Source organism: Solenopsis invicta, chromosome 5 (genome assembly GCF_016802725.1).
Source record: "Solenopsis invicta isolate M01_SB chromosome 5, UNIL_Sinv_3.0, whole genome shotgun sequence".
Taxonomy (NCBI): domain Eukaryota; kingdom Metazoa; phylum Arthropoda; class Insecta; order Hymenoptera; family Formicidae; genus Solenopsis; species Solenopsis invicta.
In genome coordinates, this window is record NC_052668.1 from 21,331,347 (window position 1) to 21,352,451 (window position 21,105).

At 40.7% G+C, this 21,105-nt stretch overlaps 1 protein-coding gene across 1 annotated transcript in view; it reads left to right on the top strand.

The window, feature by feature from the left end:
- The window catches only part of LOC105195136 (twitchin), an 88,069-nt gene that overhangs the window by 60,999 nt on the left and 5,965 nt on the right, over positions 1 to 21,105 (top strand). Inside the window, 34 exon segments of the mRNA XM_039449994.1 lie at positions 171 to 472; positions 676 to 955; positions 1,250 to 1,555; positions 1,643 to 1,917; positions 2,032 to 2,338; positions 2,527 to 3,408; positions 3,637 to 3,936; positions 4,171 to 4,452; positions 4,696 to 4,995; positions 5,276 to 5,578; positions 6,042 to 6,500; positions 6,727 to 6,849; positions 6,988 to 7,875; positions 8,044 to 8,346; positions 8,550 to 9,431; positions 9,678 to 9,933; positions 10,254 to 10,579; positions 10,774 to 11,076; positions 11,224 to 11,608; positions 11,879 to 12,084; positions 12,429 to 12,889; positions 13,207 to 13,741; positions 13,971 to 14,165; positions 14,247 to 14,730; positions 15,111 to 15,366; positions 15,907 to 16,241; positions 16,329 to 16,444; positions 16,713 to 16,997; positions 17,179 to 17,318; positions 17,428 to 17,691; positions 17,905 to 18,282; positions 18,285 to 18,538; positions 18,667 to 19,765; positions 19,873 to 21,098. Of these exon segments, the coding sequence (XP_039305928.1) occupies positions 171 to 472; positions 676 to 955; positions 1,250 to 1,555; positions 1,643 to 1,917; positions 2,032 to 2,338; positions 2,527 to 3,408; positions 3,637 to 3,936; positions 4,171 to 4,452; positions 4,696 to 4,995; positions 5,276 to 5,578; positions 6,042 to 6,500; positions 6,727 to 6,849; positions 6,988 to 7,875; positions 8,044 to 8,346; positions 8,550 to 9,431; positions 9,678 to 9,933; positions 10,254 to 10,579; positions 10,774 to 11,076; positions 11,224 to 11,608; positions 11,879 to 12,084; positions 12,429 to 12,889; positions 13,207 to 13,741; positions 13,971 to 14,165; positions 14,247 to 14,730; positions 15,111 to 15,366; positions 15,907 to 16,241; positions 16,329 to 16,444; positions 16,713 to 16,997; positions 17,179 to 17,318; positions 17,428 to 17,691; positions 17,905 to 18,282; positions 18,285 to 18,538; positions 18,667 to 19,765; positions 19,873 to 21,098 (13,696 nt within the window).

Below are 21,105 nucleotides of genomic sequence, written 5' to 3' on the forward strand. Positions count from 1 at the left end.
CGTTTTTGAAGAAATTATTGTACAAATAAGATTATAGAAAAATTATGAAGTTCTATTTATTTACTATTTATTTAATTACTATTTATTTAAATTAAATTTTTTTTATGTTGAATTTATTTTGTGTGAAAATGGGTAGATTTATCAAAGAGATCTTAATTTTTATTTTACAGTGAAACCGTTCATCGATCGCACGAATCTGCAAGCCATAACGGTAAAGGTTGGTCTTACAGTAACCCTGGACGTAAACATAATTGGCGAACCGCCACCAAAAGTCACTTGGACCTTCAAAGACAAGGAACTTGTATCAGACGACACAATACGAATCGATAACGTTGATTACAACACAAAATTCATTATTCTAAAAACTAAACGCGCACACACTGGTAAATACGTGATCAACGCGAAGAACGAAGTTGGCGAAGATACTGCCGAAGTAGAAATTACTGTTCTTGGCAAGCCTAGCAAACCAAAGGTAAGAATCTAACATTTAATATCATTTGCTTATAAATTATGCATATTATTTATAAAAATTAAAAATTGAATTATTTTAATTAAATCTTTGTTAAATAAGATGTGAAGTATGTAAAATAATAATAAATATTTATTCTAATTATCTAGTGAATAAATTGTTTAAAAAATTTGATAGTAGGATTAAGCGTCTTCTTTGCAATTCAGGGTCCTTTGGAAGTGAGCGATGTTAACAAACACGGTTGCAAACTCAAATGGGACAAACCCGAAGACGACGGTGGTTCACCGGTCGAATACTACGAGATCGAGAAGTTGGATCCTCTTACAGGACAATGGGTACCTTGCGGTCGTAGTACCGAACCTGAAGCGACTATCACCGGCTTGCAGGAGGGCAAACCGTATAAATTCCGTGTGAAAGCCGTCAATAGAGAAGGAGAATCAGACGATCTGGAAGCAGACAAGTCTATTATAGCCAAGAATCCATTTGGTATGCTTTGGAATTTGTTTGAAAACTTAGAAAATGAGTTTAATCTTCAAATAATATATTATATATGTATTTACTAGGGGTGTGCGAGTATCCGAAATTACGGGTACCCGAGTTTCGGGTCGGGTCGGGATTTTTTTTTCGGGATCGGGTCAAAACCCGAAAGTTTGTAAAATTCAGGCACCCGAAAAAATTCAGGTACCCGAAACTTACGGGTATCCGAAATCTCGGGTATCCACACACCCCTAGTATTTACGTATTCATTGCACTTATTATGATATATTTTTTTTACTTTAGACGAACCGGGCAAGCCTGGTCGACCAGAGCTCAAAAACTGGGACAAGGATTTCGTCGACCTCGAATGGACTCCGCCCAAGGACGACGGCGGTGCGCCGATCGAAAAATACATCGTACAAATGCGAGACAAAGAGGGTAGACAGTGGGTGGACGTCGCTAAAGTGCCGGGAGAGCGCACTGTTGCTAAAGTGACCGATGGTATTCAAGAGGGTCACGAATATGAATTCAGAATCGTGGCTGTCAATAGGGCTGGACCTGGTGAACCCAGCGATACCTCAAAGAGTGTCGTGGCCAAGCCTCGATTCTGTAAGATTTATATTTGACTTTAGAAGCATTTATTTCTTGAATATAATAATGTATATCTAATTTTAAAAAAATTTTTGTTATTTACAGTGGCGCCGCATATCGATCGCAAGAATCTCCATAAGAAAGTCATGCGAATTGGCCAGATGCTACGACTCGAAGCTGACATCAAGGGTGAACCGCCACCAGTCGTTACGTGGAAACTTAAGGACACGATACTAAAGAGCATGGATCGACTCAAGATTGAGAACGAGGATTATCATACTATGTTTGTTCTTAACAAGCTTCAGCGTTCGGATGCTGGCACTTACACCGTCATCGCTAAGAACGATAGCGGCACTGATCAGGTCGATGTTGAGCTTCAGGTTTGTAAATTGCTTCGCAAAATTAATTATGTATATTAATTTCTATGAAAAATACGAAATCATTAGAGCATTAAATATAATCATTGATTATCATATTATCTTGATGTTTATCAGGTTTTGAGTAAACCTAGCAAACCAAAAGGACCGCTCGAAGTATCCGACGTGACGGCCGAGGGTTGTAAACTGAAATGGGACAAACCCGATGACGACGGTGGCGAACCGGTTGATCATTATGTCATCGAGAGGATGGATGTAGATACTGGACGTTGGGTGCCATGCGGAACTAGCAAGACTCCAGAGGCAGACGTATCTGGTTTGAATGAAGGCAAAGATTATCAATTCCGTGTCAAAGCTGTCAACTCTGAGGGCGAATCCGAACCTCTGGAAACGTCCATACCGACGACTGCCAAAAATCCTTATTGTAAATATTGCATTTATTTTCATTATTCCTTGCAATTAATTTTTGGAGTTTTTTTTTAACTATATTATAATAATTCAAGAAATGTACTTATCATAAAGCATTAATTAGAAATTTATTTTAAAGCTTTAATTCATTTTTTGTATTATTTATAATATTACACTTTCTAAAACATTTTATTCTAATTAAAGCTGAACCTGATGCACCCAGCAAGCCCGAGTTGAAGGATTGGTCGAAGAATCACGTGGATCTGAAATGGAAAGCTCCAAAGAAAGATGGCGGTGCTCCTATTGAGAAATATATAATTGAAAAGAAGGATCAATACGGCAAGTGGCAGAAAGCTGCGGAAGTTCCAGGCAACAAAACCGAAGCTAAAGTCCCAGATCTTGTAGAAGGTCAGAAATATCAATTCCGAGTTAAGGCTGTGAATAAAGGAGGTCAGAGCAAGCCTAGCGAGCCCAGTGATACTCTGATCGCCAAGGATCGTTACGCTGCGCCTAAGATCGATCGCACGAATCTGAAGGATATTACGATCAAAGCTGGCAATGTCATTCGGTTGGATGTTAAGGTTACAGGTGAACCGCCGCCAAGCAAGACTTGGTTTTTGAACAAGGCCAAGCAGGAATCCGGCAATGTTCTGACCATCGAAACAGAGGACTATAAAACCAAGTTCGTGGTCTCAGCGGCGACTAGGGCGCATTGCGGCACGCTGACTTTGAAGGCGGAGAACAGCTCCGGCAAAGATGAGGCGTCCATCGAAATTCTGGTGTTGGACAAGCCTAGCAAGCCCGAAGGACCGCTCAAGGTTTCTGATGTACATAAGGAGGGCTGTACTCTCAAATGGAATCCGCCTGCGGACGACGGTGGTGCGCCTTTGGATCACTACGTAGTCGAGAAGATGGACACAGAGACTGGTAGATGGATTCCAGTCGCACGCACCAAGGAACCTACGATGGCAGTGGAGAATCTTGTGCCCGGACAAGAATACAAGTTCCGAGTTGCGGCTGTAAACGCGGAAGGAGAATCCGAACCGTTGGAGACCGAGTACGGAATTGTCGCCAAGAATCCGTTTGGTAAGATTTCTAATCTGTCAAATCTATTCTCTTTTATTTAACTTTTATATTGTTTTTAGTAAAGATCGTACTCGAATGCAAATCTGCTTTGATACTATACAACCGTCGGACTCGAAAAAACTTTAATTAATCAGATTTTAACAGTTATTAATTTTTTTTTCTCGAAACGTCTTCTATTTGCTTTTCTCAGTTTGGACAGATAACATTAGTTTTATTTACGTACCATAGACGAACCTGGTGCACCAGGACGTCCGGAGGCGACCGATTGGGACAAGGATCACGTAGACTTGCGATGGACCCCGCCGTTGAAAGACGGCGGATCTCCAATCACTGGATACGTGATCGAGAAGCGGGAGAAGGGTGCGCCCAAGTGGATCAAGGCGTGCGAGACTGGGCCGGATTGCAAGGGTCGCGTCGACAATCTCGACGAGGGCGTCGAATATGAGTTCAGGGTCAAGGCCGTCAACGCCGCCGGTCCTGGTGAACCATCCGACGCCAGCAAACCGATTACAGCCAAGAGTCGAAGACGTGAGTCTTTTTATAAAAATATTTTAATTAAATTTTTTGCATCTTCCGCTAAATAATATTTAAAACTTTTAATGAACGATGATTTTTTTCTCTTAATAAAAATCTGAATCAAAAATCTCGAATTAAAAAAGTTTTTAATGTAAAAATTTTTGTTAGAAATAAAAATTGTTAAAAAATATTAATAGGTATAAGGAAGAGATTTGGTGATGGCAATTATCTTTTTTAATTGTTTAGTTCCGCCAAAGATCGACAGACGAAATCTACGCGACATAACCGTGCGTGAAAACGAAGCGTTCCACTTCGACGTTAAGATTATTGGCGAACCACCGCCAGACGTTACGTGGGTGATCAATAATAAGAGTATTCAGCAAACTACACACCGCAGAATACAAAATGTGCCTTACAACAGCAAGTTCTTCAATGACAAGCCCGAACGCAAAGATAGCGGCACTTATAAGATCACAGCAATCAATCAGCACGGTTCCGACACTGCCGAAGTCGAAGTCACCGTCGTTTGTGAGTAATTTTTATAAATTAATATTTTACAAGTTTTCCACACAATTTATAAGTTATGTATATAATTTTAAAAAATAATTTTTAGTCTATGATAAACGAATTATTTTAATCCATTTCCTTTCTTTGTCAAATATTAAATATATTTAATATAGATGTATTTAATATGTAACAATTTGTAAAAATTGATCCTTTGCGTGTAATCTTTTTTTTTTACGTAACAATTAATCTAAATTTATTTATCAGCTAAGCCTGGCAAACCGGAAGGACCATTGGAGGTATCCGATGTGCACAAAGAAGGGTGCACGCTTAAATGGAAGAAACCCAAGGACGATGGTGGAGAACCGATCGAAGGCTATCTCGTGGAGAAGTTTGATCCGGAGACCGGTGTCTGGTTACCAGTCGGTAAAACTACTGGCCCTGAGATGAAGGTGGATGGGCTTACACCTGGACACGAATACAAATTCCGAGTCAAGGCACTCAACAAAGAAGGAGAATCTGAACCATTGGAGACCTTTAGCTCTATCGTAGCGAAAGATCCATTTAGTAAGTAGTAGAGTATTCTTTATTTGAAAGTAATCAATAATACATTTAATATCTGTCAGTAACATCTTTGATAAATATAATTAATCTGTTTGAATTGTTAATACTTTTAGATATCGTCACAGAAATGTATAGCATACAATATATTTATTAATTCATAAATTATTAATTGGATTTCTAAAATAATTTTAGTATATCTTGCTTTTTCTGCTTACTTCTTTTGCTTCCTATTTCTTTAAATAATATTAACTTTTAATTTTATTATATTAATTATTTTTTATAGCTGTACCAACTGCACCTGGAGCACCGGAGCCGGTCGACTGGACGGCCAATCAAGTTGAACTCGCCTGGAAGGAACCTGTTAGCGATGGTGGTTCACCTATCACGGGCTACATCATCGAGAAAAAAGACAAATACAGTACCATGTGGGAAAAGGCTTTGGAGACCGCGACTCCAGTTACTAAAGCTTTGGTACACGGTCTGATAGAAGGCAACGATTATCAGTTCCGTGTGATCGCCGTAAATAAGGCTGGCCAGTCGGAACCTGGCGAAGCAAGCAAGACGTTTACTGCTAAGCCGCGTTTCTGTAAGTACATACCATATTTTGGAATAATTTTTGTTTCTTGAAAAATTCCAAAAAATCGTAGAAATTAATTAGAATATAAAATATAAAATGTATAGATAGAAATATGCATACGTTAGAAATACTTTTTAAATATATGACAGTATTATTGTCTTTGCAATTATAACTATGATAAAGAAACTATTATATAATTTTTTTGGCCATTATAATAATTTATATTTAGTTTAGTTGTAATTTTTGTTTTGAAAATTTTTATATTGTGTAAGAATTATAATAAATACAATATTTCCTTAGTAATTGACGTTCACATCTAACATCTTAATTACACAAGCGATTGATCTATAATAGGACAGTAATCCTTGTATCATTGCCACAAAACGTACGCACGTTCCAAAAATAATCTCAATGAACCGCGTGCTTGCCTAAATCTGATATTGGCATCTAATCATGCAATCATTCGTCGCAGTGGCCCCGAAGATCGACAGGCGCAATTTGAGGGACGTTACCCTGTCCGCTGGCTCAATGCTAAAGTTCGATGCCAACGTGATCGGTGAGCCGCCGCCACACATCGAGTGGCGTTACGGCGCGATACCGCTTCACTCCGATCGCAAGGTGCAGATCGACAACACCGACTACAATACCAAATTCAGCATACGTCCGGTGTCGCGGGACGACAGTGGCGATTACACTGTCACCGCCAGCAATTCTTCAGGCAAGGACTCTGTGACGGTGCAGGTGACGGTGACGGACAAGCCGACGCCGCCTGAGGGACCGCTTCAGGTGTCGGATGTGCACAAGGAAGGATGCAAATTGAAGTGGAAGAGACCTAAAGACGACGGCGGCACACCCATCGAATATTACCAAGTGGATAAGATGGACCCGGAAACCGGATGTTGGGTACCCTGCGGACGTTCTACCGAACCGAGTAAGTGGCTAGATTTGAAATTGATTAATAGAATGAAACATGTGCTATTAAATTATTTATTTAAATAATACGAAATAAATCGCTTCTATTATATTTATTACATTTTGTATTAAAAAATATAAAAGATTTTTTATTTTTTATTAATAGAGTTTTTCAGCTATATATTCGATACTTTGAAACATAATTTGATTTACAGCGTATATTTAAAATGAATTATTTATTATAGATATTGAAGTGACGGGTCTAACACCTGGCAAGGAGTATCTCTTCCGGGTGGCTGCGGTCAACGCCGAGGGCGAATCAAAACCTTTGGAAGCGGAGCAAACAATAGTGGCCAAGAATCCATTCGGTATGCCAATCAAACATCATAAATAAAAATTATACAAAACGTTGACGCAAGTATAAAGTACAAAATATAATTTAAAGAACGATGTTATTTTTTATCTAAGGGAATCAAGATCAAATCTATTTTCGTATTTATTTGCAGACGAACCAGGTAAACCGGGTGATCTTCGAGCCACTGACTGGGATAAGGACCACGTTGATCTGAAATGGACTCCACCGGAGAACGATGGCGGTTCACCGATCACTGGTTACGTAATTGAGAAGAAAGACAAGTACGGCGAATGGGAGAAGGCACTGGAGGTGCCTGCGGATGAAACATTCGCCACTGTACCGGATCTTATTGAAGGCCAACCATACGAGTTCCGTGTGCGCGCTGTGAATAAGGCTGGCCCTGGTGAACCGTCAGATGCTACGCCGACCATCATCGCCAAACCGCGCAATCTTGCACCTAGGATTGATCGCACCAATCTGATCGAGGTGAAGATCAAGGCCGGTCAAAACTTCAACTTCGACTGCAAGGTAACAGGCGAGCCACCGCCAACCACCAAATGGATGTTGAACGGCAAGGAAGTCCGGCCGACCGATCGCGTTAAAGTCAAGCACGTGGACTATAATACTAGTTTGAACGTCCGGATGGCTACGCGTGCGGAATCTGGTAAATACACTGTCATCGCTGAGAATATTAATGGCCGGGATGAGGCGGTCGTCAAGGTGACTGTGCTGGACAAGCCGAGTCCACCGCAAGGTCCGCTCCGTACATCCGATGTACACGCCGAGGGCTGCAAGCTCACGTGGAAGCCGCCTGAGGACGACGGCGGCCAGCCGATTGAGAAATACGTTGTGGAAAAGATGGACGAGGCCACAGGTCGTTGGGTGCCGGCTGGGGAAACTGACGGACCAGAAACGAATCTGCAGGTGGAAGGCCTGACGCCAGGACACAAGTACAAGTTTAGAGTGAGGGCAGTCAACAAGCAGGGTAAATCTGAACCTCTCACTGCTATGCAGGGCATCGAGGCGAAGAATCCCTTCGGTAAGACAAATTTTTAATGAAGCAATAATTTGATATAGTCTTAAGTAAACATTTGAGTGTCGTAGTTTCAAAATAATTATCAAAATTATAATTTATTATGTTCTAAAATTTGAAAATTAAAAAAATATTATATTTTCATGTATTTTTATATTATTTTATCTTTCATAGACGAACCAGGAAAGCCAGGTACGCCAGAGGTGGTTGATTATGACAGGGACTTTGTTGAACTTCAATGGAGCCGCCCTGATGAAGACGGTGGATCACCGATCACTGGTTACATCATCGAAAAACGCGATAAGTACAGTCCTACATGGGAAAAGTGTGCGGAAGTCGATGGCGACACGAACCGCGGCAGAGTCAACGACCTGGTCGAAGGAACTCCATACGAATTCCGCGTGAGAGCCGTCAACAAGGCTGGTCCTGGCGAACCATCGGAGGCGTCTAAGTCCCATGTAGCGCGACCCAAGAACCGTAAGTTTTTGCGAATTTATCAAATTTTTTATATATATTTCAAAAATTTGATTTGATTGAATATTGAACTTTACAATATTTTTATAATATAAAAGTTAAAAATTAAACTAAAGAAACTATTAAAATTATTTTTATTTTCAAGTCATGCATTTAGAATTTAATTAATAACGAATAATTAATTATATTCTATATTTTGTGTTTAGTCCCACCGAAGATCGACAGAAAGTACATGTTGGACGTAAAAGTGCGCGCCGGTGGTTTCTTCGACTTCGACGTGCCGGTGATTGGCGAGCCGCCTCCAAGCAAAGAGTGGTCACTAAAGGACTCCGTAGTGATGGCAAGCGATCGTATCAAAATCATCAACGAGGATTATAACACCAAAGTACGCGTGATGGAGGCGAAACGTTCCGATTCCGGTGTCTACACCCTCGTGGCTAAGAACGTTAATGGTAAAGACTCTGCCACGTTAACGGTGAACGTGATGGACGTGCCGTCGCCGCCGGAGGGTCCGCTGAAGATCGACAATGTCACGAAAAATGGCTGCCAGCTGAAGTGGCGGCCGCCTAAAGACGACGGTGGTTCTGAAATCCAATACTACCAGGTCGAGAAAATGGATACAGAGAACATGCGTTGGGTGCCTGTGGCTGAGGCTAACACCACCTCAGCGCAGGTGGGCCATCTGATTGAAGGACATGACTATCAGTTCCGTGTGCGAGCGGTCAACAAGCAGGGCGAGTCTCAGCCGTTGACGGGAATGGATACCATCACCGCCAAGGATCCGTTTGCCAAGCCTGATAAACCTGGCACGCCAGTCGCCACTGACTGGGACAAGGATCATGTGGATCTTGAATGGACACCGCCCAAGAAAGACGGTGGATCGCCCATAACCGGTTACATCATCGAGAAGCGACCTCGTTTCGGGCAATGGGAAAAGGCCGCCGAAGTACCTGGAGATAAGACAAGCGCCAGAGTACCTGATCTGACCGAGGGACAAGAATATGAGTTTAGAGTCATCGCTGTAAATAAGGGTGGACCTGGTGAACCATCCGAGGCGTCGTCGCCGGTCGTTGCCAAACCTCGTTTCAGTAAGTTGGAGCCTTTGTTAAAATTAGCACTAGATAATTAAATTATTTTAGAAAAAAAAAGTTTTATTGCAAGAAAATCAAAATTTTTCATAAAAAATTGTATATGCATAATATTCTTTCAAGAGAATACCTATTTTTTTATACAAATGCCTTAATGAGAATTTTTTGACAATTTGTTTTTTTTAACAATTATTTTTCTTTTGTTAATAATACTATTTATAATTTTTCTTTTTATTATAATTGCAGTTGCTCCTTCGTTTGACACGCACTTGCTGAATGATTTGACGGTTCGCGCCGGTCAGAAGATCAGCTACAACATTCCTATCGTGGCATCACCTAAACCGAAGGCAACGTGGAATCGCGATGGTGTTCAGATTGTATCTGATTCTCGTCACGAAATGTATACCACCAACACTGAAACTACCTTCGAGATTCCATTTTCTGTCCGTGGCGATACTGGACGTTACACTCTAACTTTGGAGAACGAGCACGGTAGCTTCAGGTATCGAAAAATCAAAAAATTATAGTTGATAGAAACAATATCAATTTTTATTCTTTAATAAGATTATACCATTTTAATTTGGACACAAAAATTTCGAGCATATCAATCAAATAATATTTGTTAAATGCTTATTTAAAAATAATTTTAGTGAATAATAAAATAAAATATAAAAAAATTTTAATATTGAAAAATAATTAGAGAAAACTTTCAATTAGACTTTTTTATAACAATTTAATTGTGTTACTTCAACAAGTCGCCTGCGTAATTATGATTTCATTATATTCTTGATGATTGAACAAACGATGACGTTAAATTTTCAGTGCCAGCGCGAGGGTCACAGTTCTCGACAGACCAGCGCCTCCAGAGAAACCTTTGGATGTCACCAATGTCACTAAAGAGGGTTGCCATTTGACATGGGGACATCCTCTCGACGACGGCGGCAGCCCTATTCTGCACTACGTTATCGAAAAGATGGATATGTCTCGTGGAACTTGGTCCGATGCTGGCATGAGCATGGTGCTGAGTCACGAAGTCAACCGTCTGATTCATCGCAAAGAATATCTATTCCGTGTCAAGGCTGTTAACAATATCGGAGAATCAGATCCGCTCGAGACTACGAAGAGCATCATCGCGAAGAATGAGTTTGGTGAGTGACTTTAAAAAAAAAAGAAATATATATATATATATATATATATATATATATATATAAAATCTAAGTGAAAGTAACGTTAAAAGTATTAAAATTTCATTTGTGTACCATAAATCCTAAAAATAAATTTGAACACTTAACACTAAAAATATAATGATACTGTTGTTAATAAATGCGTTTATGATTTTCAGATGAACCAGACGCGCCTGGCAAACCGCAGATTACTGATTGGGATAAAGACCACGTGGATCTGCAATGGCCAGTGCCGAAGAACGACGGCGGATCACCAATCACGGGTTACATTGTTCAGAAGAAGGAGAAGGGTAGCCCGTACTGGGTAAACGCGGTACACGTACCGGCTGGACAAAATAGCACCACTGTTCCAGATCTGACAGAAGGCCAGGAATATGAATTCCGTGTGATCGCTGTCAATGCCGCCGGTCAGTCCGAACCGTCAGAACCCAGCGACCTCGTCACTGCCAAACCTCGTTATCGTAAGTTAAATTTTTTTTAATTAATTTCAAAAGATAATTCAATAAAAAAAATTCTAGCAAAAGTATAAATATTTTCCAACTTTATAGCATTTAACTTTATTAGCATTTAATTAAAAAAAAAATCTTTTTTTTAAATTATTCTTCTAGTGGCTCCGAAGATCAAGACGCCCTTGCAGGACGTTCGTATTAAAGCTGGACTTATCTTCCACGTGGATATCGACTTCATTGGCGAACCGACGCCGGAGGTGACATGGAGCGTAGGAAGCAATGAATTGACCTCCAACGACAGGACGACGATCACATCGATCGGCTATCATACGATCGTGCATATTGTTAATGCTAAAAGAACCGATTCGGGATTGTATCACCTATTATTGAAAAACAGCAGTGGTATAGATGAAGGCAGCTTCCAAGTTACCGTCCTAGATAAACCTGGACCTCCGGAAGGTCCTTTACAGTACGAGGAAATCACCAGCCAGTCCGTCACACTTTCATGGAAGCCACCCAAGGATAATGGAGGCAGCGAACTTACGTAAGTAAACTTCAATATTTGGAAAACATTATCCATAAACTAAATTTTGATTTATTTTTGAATTTATAAAAATTTCTTTTGTGTTATCTCTTTTATTAAAAATATTATTATTAAATTATAATTATACGTAACAAAATCGTCATATTAGAAATTATAAGTTCTATGACAATTTGTGTCACAAATTGTATAATAGATATGTGTGAGAAACGATAAAATAATTTATGTATTTAATTATATTTTTCATATAAATTTAATCTATTTTTTTTACAGTGGATACGTCATCGAAAAACGTGATCTCACACATGGTGGCGGCTGGGTACCGGCAGTTACACATGTTAATCCTAAGTATAATCACGCCACTGTACCGAGACTACTCGAGGGAACCACATATGAATTCCGCGTATCTGCGGAAAATCTTCAAGGTCGCTCTGAGCCATTGACCACTGATCGATCTGTTGTTGCCAAGAATCAATTTGGTGTGTACTATTAATAACACATTAACTCATTAAGATCCTAAATTACAATTGCTCTAATGTTATAAAACGGCATATGCATATAATATCTGACAATATAAATAATTTTAGAATTATTACAACTTTATTAATTACATATTTAAATATTTTCAGAAACAATTTTTAAGAATTAAAAATTATTTTTGACTTTTTAAATATAATTACGAATATTAATATTTTATTATAATACTGAATTTTGAGCACATGTAAATTATAAATTTATTAATTTATAGAGATTTATGTTTGTCTAACCGTTAGTTTTTTTCTGTTTTCTCTACTTTCGTTAACATATTATTCCATTAATTTAGTGGCTCCTGGGCAACCCGGTAAGCCAGAATGCGTGGACGCTGACAAAGATCACATCAAGATCAAATGGACCCCGCCCATTAGCAATGGTGGTTCCAAGATCATTGGTTACGACGTGGAACGTCGTGATCGCGCTACAGGTCGCTGGATAAAGCAGAACAAAGAACCCGTCAGATATCCTGAGTATTACGATGACCATGTGACCGAGGGTCATCAGTATGAGTATCGTGTGTCAGCCATAAACGCAGCAGGCGCTGGAAAACCGAGCGAGACCTCGTCTGTGTTCACGGCTAAACCCATGAAGGAAAAACCGAAGCTTAATTTGGACGCATTGATTGGACGCAAGATCAAGGTGCGCGCTGGAGAACCGATTAACGTCAACATACCATTATCTGGTGCACCCACGCCGAAGATTGAATGGACCAAGGATGGAAAATCACTCATGGAAACTCTTCGCATATCTGTAAGTTTACTTCCCATTTGTTTTAGAACTGTAATAATATCATCTTTTTATCAAATCAATTTGATTGAAATTTATGAATTGAATTAATTTGTTAAATATTTTTTGAAATTGTTTTTATTAATTGTCGTGAAGCATTTTTCTGTAAACATTTTATTCCATAACGTTTTTTTTTTATATTTAATAGAGGATAAATTTTAAATTTTATTCTTAATCTCTTCAGTACTTCTTTTAACTCTTTTTTAATTTTTTGTATAATATAATTTTAATCTTTATTTTTTTATTGTGTACGTATTTTCTTATTATTAATATATCTTTAGACTGAGACCAAGAGTGATCGAACGCAGCTACTGATCGAGAAGTCCGTACGAGATGATGGCGGTATGTACACCGTAACCGCGACGAACGAGCATGGAAAAGATTCGGCCGATATCGAAGTAATAGTGGTAGACAAGCCTGGACCACCTCAAGGACCTTTGCAATACACTGGCACGACGCAGGAATCCGTTGGACTCTCCTGGAACCCACCGGCGGACAACGGCGGATCCGACATCACAAATTACATTGTCGAAGTTTCAGATTACGGTTCTGACAATTGGCGACAAGTGCCTGGATACGTTCCCAGGACGAGTTTCACGGCGAAGGGCTTGACTGAAGGCAAAAAATATGTCTTCAGAGTCCGCGCCGAGAACATGTACGGCGTGTCGGAGCCCTTGGAGGGCAAACCCGTGATCGCCAAGAGTCCGTATGATCCGCCAGATGCGCCAAGCCAGCCTGACATCCTTGGTTACACTCCCAACAGCTGCAGCCTTGCATGGAACCCGCCTATCAATACCGGAGGAAAACCTATCACTGGTAAGTTATTGCAATAAATTAATTTATAATTATTTGCCTGTTAAGCAATCAAAGATTACTGTTTTATTATTTAACATCATATTAGATTCATGATTTAAAAAAACTTTCTCAAAATTATTAAAAATTTTAATTTTTTAATTTTTTCATATGGAAATATTGTGCTAAAATTTATATTTTACGTATGATTCACATTACATACTATTTGCACATTACATACTATTTTCTTCAGGTTATTATGTGGAAAGACGCGAGCGTGGCGGCGAATGGTTGAAGGTCAACAACTACCCGACGCCAAACACGACGTTCACTGTGCAGGATCTTCACGAGGGTTCGCGATACGAGTTTAGAGTCATCGCTGTCAACGAGGCTGGACCTGGTAAACCCAGCAAACCTACTGAGCCAATCACAGCTGGACATCAACGCCGTAAGTATATATTAATTATTAGTATTGATTATTATATCACTATATCTTCTATAATATTTAGTTATATTATTATCATTCTAGTACGTCCTGATGCGCCTGAGCCGCCCAAGGCGGACAGGATCACCAAGGATTCGGTGACTCTAAGCTGGCGACCACCGCGAAGCGACGGTGGCTCAAAGATTCGTGGATACATCATTCAGAAGAAGGCCAAAGGTGATGATGACTGGTCAGATGTAAACGGCGCGCCCATACCAAGCAACGTGTACACCGTACCGAAGCTGAAAGAGGGTGAGGAGTATCTCTTTAGAGTGTTTGCGGTGAATGACGTCGGTAGCAGCGACCCGAGCCGACCCAGCAATCCGATTGTCATCGAGGAACAACCTAATAAACCAGTCATGGATCTCGGTGGAGTTCGCGATATCACCGTTCGCGCCGGCGAAGACTTCTCTATTCATGTGCCTTACATTGGCTTCCCCAAACCGACCGCCACGTGGTTCGCCAACGACGTTGTTAAGGATGAAACTGACCCACGCGTGCATCAACAGCTGGCTGATGACTTCGCCAGGTTTGTGTTTTTGGAATTATAAACTTCTAAGGAAATAAAGATTAAAAAAGGAATGTGAAGCTTTTATGAGTTTTCTTATTAAGTAACTTTTAAGTTAACTTTTAAAGTTTACTTAAGGAAAATATAATATTATGATAAAAATTATATTATAGTTATGTTAATTAAAAAGAAACTTTTGATTATATAAAATATTTAAATTTAAAATTTTTCATAATAGTTAATTAACAAAGATTAATACCTATTTTAAAAAATTGATAAAGAACGATGGAAAATATTCACTCGTTTTTAATCATAGTTAATCAGAAATTAAAAGCATGAATTTATCACGATAAAATTTAATGTCACATGGTGTTATATTAATGATTAATATTTTACTGTAGCCTGGTAGTGAAGAATGCGAAACGTTCGGATGGAGGGCAGTACAGACTTCAGCTGCGCAACTCATCCGGTTTTGACACAGCTACCGTCAATGTTAAGGTCCTCGATCGTCCTAGCCCGCCAGAGAATCTCCGCGCGGACGAATTCGCTGGTGATGCCTTGACCCTCTTCTGGAATCCGCCCAAGGATAACGGTGGTGCTGATGTCACTAACTACGTGATCGAGAAGAAAGAACCGAAGGCCGCAACGTGGTCCAAGGTATGAAATATCAAGATCATTATTGTAAATTTAAAAAACGAGAGAAAAATTAATTAGGGAAATTAGCATAACATTTCAAGGAGAAATGATAAGTCGAATCGACATCAAATCGATATCATTTTGATGGTTGAAATGAGATCAAATTTGACGTCTACATCGATGTTAAAAATGTTAAAATATTCGAATTTTGATGCTATTTGGATGTTAATATCAACATAAAATTGATATCGATTTGACATTAATTTCATTATTTTTCGGGAGTTGTTTAATAGACTGAAAGGACGGAAAAATCATATCAGAAGTTAAAACATTTTATTAAAAATACATTTTATTAAAAAATATAATATACCTTTTTTTAAAAATATAATTTACATCCTATAATACTTAAACCTGCCTATAATACTTTAACATATTCTTGAAATCCAATATATTCCCAAAATAAAATCTTTTTTCCGATAGCGCACATAATCGCGTGCTACAGGGATGTGTGCTAAATTTGATTTTAATTTGATTATAAAACCGGAATTTCTAAATTTGCAGGTGAGCAGTTACGTCACGACACCATTTGTGCGAGTCAGGAATTTAACGGTTGGTCAAGTCTACGAATTCCGTGTGATGGCGGAGAATCAGTATGGCACGTCAGATCCAGCGACGACAATTGATCCCATCAAGGCACGGCATCCGTTTGATCCGCCAGGTGCACCCGGCACACCTCGTGGTGTGGAGACCACCGAAGACAGCATCACTATTACCTGGACCAAACCTCGTCACGACGGTGGCTCGCCGATCCTCGGTTACGTCATCGAGAAGCGTCTCTTGAACGAGGACAAGTGGGTCAAGGCTACTCCGTCTTTAGTGCACGACACCACTTACAAGTAAATGATCTGTGTTACTACGTATTCTTATATAGCTTCTGATTTTAATGGTTCTGGTTTTAATCATTCTCTTCTTCAATTTTATAGGGTTACTGGATTGATCGAAAACCATGATTACGAGTTCCGCGTAGCTGCGGAAAATGCCGCCGGTCGGGGACCATGGAGCTCCAACTCTGATATTATTCGCGCCAGCGCTGCACCATGTAAATATACCTTACTTAAAAATATTTTATTTTACAAATAAAGAAGAATATAATTTTTAATTATATTTTTCTGCTAAATTAAAATTTTTTACTATATATGTAAAATAAAAAATTTTTATCACACATAAAAAATTTTAATTAATAATGGAATTAAGTACATATAGAATTAAATTGTTCAAGTTTTTTCTTCTAAAAAGATTTTATTATCATTAATTCTTCATAAATTAATGATATTTGAATGTAATTTATGGTAATTGTTTTATTACAGTCCCACCGAAGATCACCAGCGACCTTAGCATCCGCGACATGACCGTAATCGCTGGAGAACCGTTCACCATCACGGTGCCATATACGGCCAATCCTAAACCGAGACCGAATTGGTCTATCAATGGCGAGGAAGTTCTCACCGATGAAAGAATCAAGTTTGAGACGACCGATGTAGCCTCGCAGTTTATTAACAAGAAGGCAAAGAGATCTGACACTGGCACATACACAATATATCTTACGAACAGCGTCGGCACTGACTCTGCCTCGTGCAAGGTCCTCGTTGTCGGTAAGTTTTTACTTTATTCATCAATCATTAATTTTTAATCCATCATTTTTCTTAAAACTGTACCTTGAATTTAAATTTCTGATACAATTGTATTTGAATACTAACTTCGAAAAATTTTGATTTCCTACTTTGATGTCTACAAATACATGTAAACTGTATTATAAGATTATTTTCTTCTTAGACAAACCATCGCCGCCTCTAGCGCCTTTGGACATTTCCGATATTACTCCGGAAACCTGCACGCTGGCGTGGAAACCGCCCTTCGACGATGGTGGTTCGCCAATCACAAATTACATCGTCGAAAAACTAGATCCGGCTGGTGTAAGTTTCTCTTTAAAAAATTTTAAATATTCCAACATTAGTTTTTTTCTTAGGATATAAAATACGATATCGGACAGACAACTCTATTTTTCTTTTGGATTTCTTTCAGTTCTGGGTGAAACTCAGCAGTTTTGTAAGAAGCACGCATTACGATGTGATCGGTTTAGAACCGAATCGCACCTACAACTTCCGTGTAAGAGCGGAAAACCAGTACGGTATATCCGACCCGCTGCAAGCTGACGAACCGATAACGGCCAAGTTCCCATTCACGGTGCCGGATCCGCCTGGACAGCCTCGAGTCATCGACTGGGATACCTCGAATGCTACGGTGGTTTGGACGAGACCATTGTCCGACGGTGGCTCTCGCATTCAGGTGCATAAAAAAAAGACATATTATACTTAGTTGTGATTAATATAATATTTCAAATATTAATATAATATATCAAAATGTTACATACTGTTGATAAATAGTCAACATCAGATATATTTCTCGAATTTCAAAATTTATTTTAATTGTTAATTCCTTTGATGTTAATATCTCTTTAATAATATTCTGTATTATATTAATATAAAATATCAATTACAGGGTTACAAGATTGAATTCCGTGACCCTACTGAGGACAAACAATGGCGCGTGGCAAATGACTACCTTTTCAAAGATACTACATACGTGTGTTACGGTCTGATGAGCGGCCACGAGTATGAGTTCAGAATTCGTGCAAAGAACGCGGCTGGTTTCAGTAAGCCAAGTCCGCCTTCCGCACCGTTTAGGCTCAAGAGCAAGTTCAATGTACCATCGCCACCTGGCACGCCACAGGTCATCAAAGTTGGTAAGAATTATGTTGATCTACGATGGGAACCGCCCGTGTCTGACGGCGGCAGCAGGATCACCGGCTACGTGATTGAGAAGCGCGAAGTGGGCAGCGCGATGTGGGCCAAGTGCAACGAATACAATGTCGTCGATACCGAGTACACAGTCATACCGAGTACACAGTCATGCATCTGATCGAGCGGGGCGATTATGAGTTCAGGATCTTCGCAGTGAACGCGGCTGGCAGATCCGAGCCAAGTTCGTGCACCACCCCGGTGAAAATCTGTGAAATCGAAGGTGGTGAGAAACCGGAGTTTATCAGAAATCTACCCATTAGTCAGATTATACCACTTGGCAAGACCCTCGTCCTCGAATGCGAGGCTACGGGTAAACCATTGCCGACAGCCAGGTTAGCAGAAATAACATTTATTTAACATTTGCTAGTTTTTTATTTTTTATTATTAGATAAAATATTATTTAAATTTTTTGCTTAGTAAAACTTTGATCTGATATTATTATAAATTTAAATTTGTTTAGGTGGCTAAAGAATGGCCGCGAAATCACCTTAGGTGGTCGCTTCCGCGCTGAGGCGATAAATGGTATCTATAGATTGGTGATATCCGAAGTATGGGACGCGGATGACGGTGACTATAGTTGTCAAATCTCGAACCCACTTGGTATCGCTACAACTACGTGCAGGCTAAAGATCGGCACACCGCCGCGTATTGAACGCATGCCGGGCGATCTCTATTTGCCAGAAGGTGATAACACGAAGATCAAGATATATTACAGCGGCGATCAACCAATGGAGGTGACTCTGAAGAAGGACGGTCGCCAGATCGTGGAGACCACCCACATCAAATACACTGTGTTCGACGAGTATCTCATTATCTTTATTAAGGATGTCCAAAAGGACGATGCCGGAACTTACGATCTGTCTATCTCGAACGACAGCGGCAGCGTCAGCGCGTCCTTCACAGTGTACATCACTGGATTGCCTGGACCGCCAACTGGACCGCTTGACGTTTCCGATATTGACAAACACACGTGCACCTTGTCTTGGCATCCGCCCAAATACGATGGCGGTCTTCGTGTCACTCACTACGTGGTGGAGCGTCGCGACATCAGCCTCACTCACTGGATCATTGTGTCATCCTTCTGCAAAGATACAACCTTTGTAGTGCAAGGTCTTACCGAGGGCCAGGAGTATCTCTTCCGGGTGATGGCCGCCAACGACAATGGCATGGGCCCACCGTTGGAGGGTACCAACCCGATCAAGGCAAAGGCGCCATTTGATCCACCGGGACCGCCCGGTACACCCAAAGTTATTGAGGTGGGTGGTGATTTCGTCAATCTATCATGGGAGAAACCAGAAACGGATGGCGGAGCCAAGATTCAAGGTTACTGGATCGATAAGAAAGAAGTTGGCAGTCAGGCATGGCAGCGCGTGAACGTCAGCATTTGTCTTCCGACGCAAATCAATATTAGCAACCTGATCGAGGGAAGACAATACGAGTTTCGAGTATTTGCTCAAAACGTTGCAGGGCTTAGTCCTGAATCGCAGGCCTCAACTTCCGTGAAAATCGTCGATCCACAAGCGGCGAAGCCTCCAGAAATCATCCAACCTTTACAAAAGGTTTGTATTTTTCAGTTTCTTCATTGTAAGCAATTATTATAATTAAGACTCAAAAGAATACAATTTGACGCAAACAGTAATTAGCTTCTTTTTAATTTTTCCATCAGGTGAATTGCGTTCAGAATCACAACGCTCATTTCCACTGCAAGATTATCGGCACGCCGAGACCAAATATCACATGGTTCAAGGGCGCCCGCGAAATTGTGAGCGGTAGCCGTTACAATATCTATTCCGAAGGAGATACTCACAATCTCATCATCCACGACGTATTCGGCGAAGATGCCGATGAATATTTCTGCCGTGCGGCGAATAAGTGCGGCGTGAAATCCACCAAAGCTGAGCTCTTCATCAAGACACCGCCGAAGCTGAATGTACCGCCGCGTTTCCGAGACACTGCCTTCTTCGATAAGGGCGTGAACGTTGTTATCAAAATACCATTTACTGGCTATCCGAAGCCGAAAATTACATGGGTGCGCGAGGGCGAGGTGATCGAGTCCGGAGGACATTACGCTGTTGAAGTAAAAGAACGACACGCCGTGTTGACCATACGCGACGGTAGCCGATTGGATTCCGGTCCGTACCGCATCTCCGCCGAAAATGATCTCGGCCAGGACACGGCTATCATCAAGATCCAGATCAGCGATCGTCCAGACCCACCTAGGTTCCCGCAGGTGGATAATATCGGTCACGACTCGTTGGCAGTCAGTTGGAAGCCACCAGTTTGGGACGGCGGCAGCAACATCACCAACTACGTGGTAGAGAAGCGTGAGCATCCGATGAGTAGCTGGATCCGTGCCGGCAACACTCGCTTCTGCACGCTTGCAGTGACCGGTCTTAGCCCCGGACAGCAGTACGATTTCCGAGTATGTGCGGAGAATATCTATGGCCGTTCTGACCCGAGCGAGGTAACGCCGCTGATCACCACGAAGGGCGTGATCAAGCGCGAGTTTAAGAAGAAGGAGTACGAGGTGGATGCAAGCGGCAAGAAAATACGCGGCCGCGAGGATGAGAAACCACGCGACTACGACCAATTTGTGTTCGACGTGTACAGCAAGTTTGTGCCGCAGCCGGTTGAGATCAAGCACACATCAGTTTATGACAAGTACGATATCTTGGAAGAAATTGGCACGGGTGCGTTCGGCGTGGTGCATCGCTGCCGCGAAAGGGCTACTGGTAATATTTTTGCCGCCAAGTTCATCCCGGTGTCGCACGTGATGGAGAAGGAGCTAATCAGGAAAGAGATCGATATTATGAATCAGCTGCACCATCCAAAGCTGATCAATTTGCACGACGCCTTTGAGGACGACGATGAAATGGTGCTGATCTTTGAGTTGTAAGTA